At 45.4% G+C, this 6,408-nt stretch overlaps 1 protein-coding gene across 2 annotated transcripts in view; it reads left to right on the top strand.

The window, feature by feature from the left end:
• The window catches only part of qtrt2 (queuine tRNA-ribosyltransferase accessory subunit 2), a 16,138-nt gene extending 11,277 nt beyond the window's left edge, over window positions 1-4,861 (top strand). For both annotated transcript variants that reach the window (XM_085468371.1, XM_085468370.1), the window contains exons 7-8: window positions 2,054-2,168; window positions 2,325-4,861. In XM_085468371.1, the coding sequence (XP_085324497.1) occupies window positions 2,054-2,168; window positions 2,325-2,577 (368 nt within the window). In that variant the 3' untranslated portion in view covers window positions 2,578-4,861. The remainder of the gene's footprint in view (window positions 1-2,053; window positions 2,169-2,324) is intronic.
• Window positions 4,862-6,408: the final 1,547 nt, after the last annotated feature.

Below are 6,408 nucleotides of genomic sequence, written 5' to 3'. Positions count from 1 at the left end.
AAAATAAAAATACAAGTGAATTGCACATTTCAAGTATTGAGTCTATTGCACTGTTGACTATTTACAAAAAGTATTGCACAAGGTATTGTACAGTGAGGTGAAGAGGCACTACAGCTTAGTTGTTCCCCCCTCCTTTGTCCTCCTGTTTCCCCTCCCTCTCCCCTCCAGAGAGGAGTTAAACAGTTTGATGGCGTGTGGGACAAAGGAGTTTTTAAGTCTGTTAGTTCTTGTCTTGGGGAGAAGCAACCTGTCACTGAACAGACTCTTCTGATTGTTTATGGCCGTGTGCAGAGGATGCCCAGCATTGTTCATAATGTCCATCAGTTTCTTTAATGTCCTTTTCTCTGCCACTGTCACCAGAGTGTCCAGCTTCATGCCGACCACAGAGCCAGCCTTCCTGATCAGTTTCTCCAGCCTGGATGAGTCCCTCTTTGCTGTGCTGCTCCCCCAGCACACCACAGCATAGAAAAGTACTCCAGCAACCACCGACTGGTAAAACATCCTCAGGAGCTTCCTGCAGATGTTAAAAGACCTCAGCCTCCTGAGGAAGTACAGTCGGCTTTGGGCTTTTTTATACAGGTGCTCTGTGTTGCATGACCAGTCCAGTTTATCGTCCACCCACAGCCCGAGGTACTTGTACTTGTTGACCACCTCCACCTCCTCCCCCTCTATCTGAACCGGCAGTGGACCTTCTCTGGACCTCCCGAAGTCCACAACCAGTTCCTTAGTCTTTGAGGTGTTGAGTTGCAGGTGGTTTGTGTGACTCCATGCGACAAAGTTCCTCACCAGACTTCTGTACTCCTCTTCCTGATCATCCCAGATACACCCCATGATGGCTGTGTCGTCTGCAAACTTCTGAATATGGCATAATTCAGAGTTGTAGCAGAAGTCAGAGGTGTACAGGGTGAAGAGAAGAGGGGACAGCACAGTTCCCTGTGGTGCTCCTGTGCTGCTGACCACTGTGTCAGACGTGATGTCCTTCAGCCTGACGTACTGTGGTCTGTCGGTGAGGTAGTCGGAGATCCAAGCCACCAGGCAGGGGTCCACCTCCATCCTGTTCAGTTTTTCCTGAAGCATACAGGGCCGGATGGTATTAAAGGCACTGGAAAAGTCAAGAAACAGGATCCTGACCGTGCCTTTTCCCCCATCCAGGTGTGAGTGGGCTCTGTGTAGGAGATACAGGATGGCATCCTCCACTCCGACACCCGCCTTGTATGCAAACTGTAGTGGGTCCTGGGCATGTTGTACCTGTGGTCGGAGGAAGTTGAGGAAGAGCCGCTCTAGAGTCTTCATAAGATGTGACGTCAGTGCCACCGGTCGGAAGTCATTCAGCTCATTGGGCCGGTTCTTTTTGGGGACCGGGACGATGCAGGATGTCTTCCATAGGGCGGGCACTCTCCCCAGTCGCAGACTGAGGTTGAAGACTCGTTGTAGCGGCTCCCCAAGTTCAGCAGCACACGCCTTTAGCATCCTAGGACACACCTTGTCTGGGCCTGCTGCCTTTCTGGGGCGAAGCTTCCAGAAAGGCCTCCTGACCTGATCCACTGTGACACTGGGAGATGTTTGGGAGGAGGGGAGGGGGGGAGATGTCTTGCTGCTGAGAGAGGGATTGGAGGAGGGGGGTGTCATGGTGTCAGGAAGGGGGGGAAGCGAGGGAGGCAGGAGAGTGGGGAGAGGACTCTGTAGTGAAGGTGAGGGTGAGGGTGGGGGGGTTGTGGGCTGGTCAAACCTGTTGAAGAAGTTGTTGAGTTCGTTTGCCTTCTCCACAGTCCCACCCACTGTGCTTTTCTTGGTGTTGTGGCCTGTGATGGTTTTCACACCATTCCAGACCTCCCTCATATTGTTCCTCTCCAACTTCTGCTCCACCTTCCTCCTGTAGGTGTCCTTTGCTTCCCTCAGGCAGCGTTTCACCTCCCGCTGTGCTGCTTTCATCTCCTCCTTCACTTTGCTCCTGAAAGCCTTCTTCTTCATGTTGAGGACAGCTTTGACTTCCTGTGTTACCCACGGTTTGTTATTAAGATAACACCGTACCAATGCATGCATGTTTTGGCAGTGTTGGAGTTGAACGAAGAGAAGGCGACAGCAGGGGAGAGCCAGCAGAATGGCGAGCTTAATCGTCATGATCAAACACAGATGACACCCTTTGAGATGAACCTCAAAGAGAAAAGGTTCGTAGCAGCTATTGTAATACCCCAGTGGGTTTTCTAAGTAGCAGTGTTTGCAAGTTCTTTTCTTTCATGTGTTTGCTGAAGACCTAATTTACATTTATAATGCCTGTTCATGAATTCTACTTAAACTCAAACTGTGTTTGAACTTCTGCCCAGGTATCAGGACGACTTTAGGCCGCTGGTGGAGGGGTGTGGCTGTTACTGCTGTAAGAACCACCAGAGGGCGTACCTGCACCACCTGCTGGTGACCAATGAGCTGCTGGCTGGAGTTCTACTCATGATCCACAACACAGCCCACTATCACGGCTTCTTCGGGGCCTTAAGAGAAGCGTTGGCCACCGATAAACTGGATGTACTCAAGAAACGAGTACTTGGGGATGGAAGCCTGCAGAGAGAGAGAAAAGAGTAAGATGGATGGAAGCCAATAGATGCGAGAGGGAATGAGCTGAGGGACTAAGGGGGAGAGATCTTCTTCAGTGGAGTGACATGGCCAGAGGCAATCATAAGTACTATCTTGTTCTGCCAAGTCCGGTCACACGACGAACTGAACTGTCCTTGAGAATGACACACTCCATATGCTGCCATCTCTTTGCTTTAAAGAAGAAGATGAAAGGAGAAAGGAGCACACAGAAAACTTTTTGATGTTTGTGCCTTGGGTTTGTGTCCTAGTCTATTGATCTGAGCAGAGGAGACTGTGTCAGGGTTCAGCGGCTGAGGGAAGAAAAGGCGCTTAATATGAGGTCAGAAGGAACCTGCATAAAACATATAGTGAGGATGGATGGTGGTGGACTATTGATGACGACTGAAACCTTAATGTGGTCTGATTGTAGGTCGGCAGATGACTAATGTCCTCTGAACTCAGTGACATAGAAGCACAGACCAGAGGGAGAACCAAACGAGTGTGATCAATTGTTAGCGGGGAGACATTAATAAATGCCACTGTTTCTCCTGTTATATGTGAACAGGTCATGTGTAAAATATGATTCCAGGAAGGCTTTGTTTTTGTCATTTCATACCTTACTGATCAGTCCTAATCAAACATTTTCCATTTGTTTACGTGCATCATGAATATTTATAATGTTGCAGTTGGATACCTCCTCTCAAACGTGTGGAGATTGACTTCTTGTCGTTTTCAACCTCACTGCCTAACCAGCGTCTATGTTGAGATGATGCTTTGCATTAAAGAGGACTCTGGCGAGCTCTGGCTAGCTGGAGTTTTAGACTGACAGCTCCCCCCATTCGTGCTGCTGAGAGAGGATAAAGATCAGATAAAGATACGGGGCTCTGCTGCCTCCCCTGCCATGGTGGAGGGGGCTTTTTTTTCTTCTTTTTTTGTGAAGGTGAAGGGATGTAATTGACTGCCAGACCATGCACACGTCTGTTGGGGGGGGGCAGACTTGCAGAGAGGAGACTGTGACAGATTTATGTAACAGTAATGAGGATTTTATTTACATTGTGGATTACCTTAACTGCATCCAACGTTATGAACGAGTGGGCTGAAGGATTTGCTGTCGTCAGTTGGTGGGCATAAATGCTAAAGGCCCAAAGACATAAAAGGGGCTGAAAAAAGATGAAAAGATGGGTGAAGGCCAAAACAAGCAATGACCTTCAGCCTAGGTTTATTTTGAGGCTTAATGGGATGGCAGCAGACAAACTATTGAAGAGAAGGTTGTAAAGTAAATTCCCCTGGTTAGTTGGTAAAAATAGGAAATGAATTAAATGGCTGTTGCCCTCATTTCCCTGGAAAACTGCTGTATAGATATTGATATCTTGTATTCAAACAATCACAGTAGAAGTAGAAGGAAGCTAACAAAACAGCAGTTTACTTATGTAATGTGCTTTTTTTTTCCTCCCGCGCAACAAATCAACCCTTGCTTAATACGCACTAATTACAAACCCAAGATTTCATCTGCACTAATTAAGCCCTATTGAGGCTGTTACCGTTGATTGTTGAATGAATTTTCCTTTAATGAATCCAGACCCCAGCCGATCTTTCATTTTCTTGCCCTGGTTTACTTATTAAGCTTGTGACCTCCAGAAGTGGAACATAAGTGATTGCAGTAATGATAAGATGCAGCACAATAAATAGGAATATAAATAGGAGCGTAGCAGTCGAGTTTAAACATAACAGCTTGAATGTGTTAAGAGGAGAAAATGAAGGTGTAAAAGTGGGAACGGTTTGTGAATTTGGAGCATGTTTAATATCATTTACATTAACACGGGTTCACACAAGGCTGCACTCTGTCCTTCAGAATATGCATAAGAAATGAGTAATACAGTCCTTGTGAAAAAATGGAGTGTTCATAGGGATTTTTTTACAGTCCTGTGAATGAACTAAAGTACACCTCATGATTTAGTAGCTGGTAGAAGCACCGTTAGCAGTAATAACTTGAATTGTTTTCTGTTTGGCTTTATCAGTTTCCCGCATCTTTGTGGAGGAATTTTGGCCGGCTCTTTTTTTCCTTTTCTTTTTTTTCTTTTGCTTTTTACAACGTTGCTTCAGTTCGTTGAGGTTTGCAGGCTTTTATTTACACACAACTTTGTTCATTTCTCACCACAGCATTTCAGTCACGTTGAGGTATGGACCGCAGCACTTTTTATTCTTTTACTTTTAAGCCATTCTGTTGTAGATTCGTGCTGTGTTTGGGATCATTGTCCTGTTCTATGACCCACTTTCAGCCACAGTTTAGATGTCTCACACTGTATTATTTTGATATGCAGAGGAGTTAATGATCGAGTCTGCAAGGTGCCCGGGTTTTTTTCCCCAAACACATTGGTCTGAATACTCCAGATCAGCAAACTGCCAAGACTTCTCCTTTTATAGAGGCGCTCACACTTGCTGATGATCAGTTAAGAAAATGATCTCAATTATTAACACCTGGCTGCTACTGACCCTCTTAATTCCTATAGAAGCAGTAAAGATGTGTATTAAAGTTGGTAATTCAGTTGCAGTGGCTTGTTATTAACTACAGGATCTGCTGTATGATTCTGATTTTGTCTCTGCATGGATGAGCACCAGCGATCATCAGTGAACTTTTACATCCATACATCCCCAGCAGGTCTCTGGGGTCATGTGATCAGGCTCTGCTGGCTGTGGGAACGTTTTGCATCAGTGTGCTCCCCAGACTCTGGAGCTTTCTCCCTCTGAGCCTGAGATCTTCAATAAGCAGCTGAAAACTACTCGCCTTTTTAAACTTGCTTTTGGGTAACTATTTGTTGTCGTGTTTTTAAAAAAAATGCTATAAATTAAAGTTTTACTTTACTTACTGTGGGTCTTTTTTAGTGGAAAATATGGTGCTGCATAGTCAAACACTGAGGGATGAGCTGGTGTTTGGGCATGTTGCTTTAAAGCGAGGTTTTGGTTTTCGCCAACTCTTGGGAAAGTTATTACAATTTATGTAAATTTATTACAGCTTATCTTAAATGTTGACTGGTGCTGTTTTAAACTGGCTATGCTGCAAAGAAGCTGCACAACATAACAATCGCTTTAATTTTAAATTTGCACTTATCTAAATAGCCGTTATCTCAGTCGAATGCAGTTTAAACATTCGCTGTGGATATTTAGTTACATAAAGTAAGAGCCAAGATAATCCAACCACAATATAATCGATCTCGTAATGCACAGGAGTTAATTTCCTCCGAGGAATTTTACAGAGCAGGGCTGATGGTAACGTTCCCTGTGTGCCTCTTTCTCTGACACTGGGCACAGTTTCCATGTAAAAGAGCTCTGAATGACAGTCAGCAGGTGGTCCTCATAGCTCATTTCAACCAATTACACAGATGGAGAGAACCATTCAGGCTTGATCGCTACAAGTATCTTTCTTCCTCTCCGCTCTTCTGGACAAGGCTGCAGCGTGAGCAGAGCATTTATCTCACACTTCACACGGCAGCTGGATTGTTAGCTGCTGTCATGACAGCGCAACGTTTAAAAAAAAAAGAAGAAAAAGGAGTGAGCTCAGCTGCCCTTGCGAAACAACATGGCTTTATGACAAAGTCTCATAAAGCCAGTGGTGTGGGGGGTGTTATTGTGGTTGAAATGATGGCCAGCAGAGGGGTTTATGTGTGGGGGATTGTGTTGTTAGAGTCTTTTCAGTGACTGCATTTGTCACTTATATAAACCAGTGTCCGCAATGAAATGGGAGCTTAAATCTTTGGTTTGAAAAAAAGAGCTTTGGTTGTCTGAGCCATGGGTGGATTACTGAAAAAGCCCACTGGCCACATGCCCAGGAGCCACCTGAAC

The sequence above is a fragment of the Copadichromis virginalis genome, linkage group LG9 (assembly GCF_057382275.1).
Source record: "Copadichromis virginalis isolate Kocher_CV1m ecotype Utaka linkage group LG9, C_Virginalis_male_GT1.1, whole genome shotgun sequence".
In the NCBI taxonomy this organism is placed as follows: domain Eukaryota; kingdom Metazoa; phylum Chordata; class Actinopteri; order Cichliformes; family Cichlidae; genus Copadichromis; species Copadichromis virginalis.
Note: the sequence above shows the minus strand (reverse complement) of the source record. Positions and strands in the feature narration are given on the sequence as shown.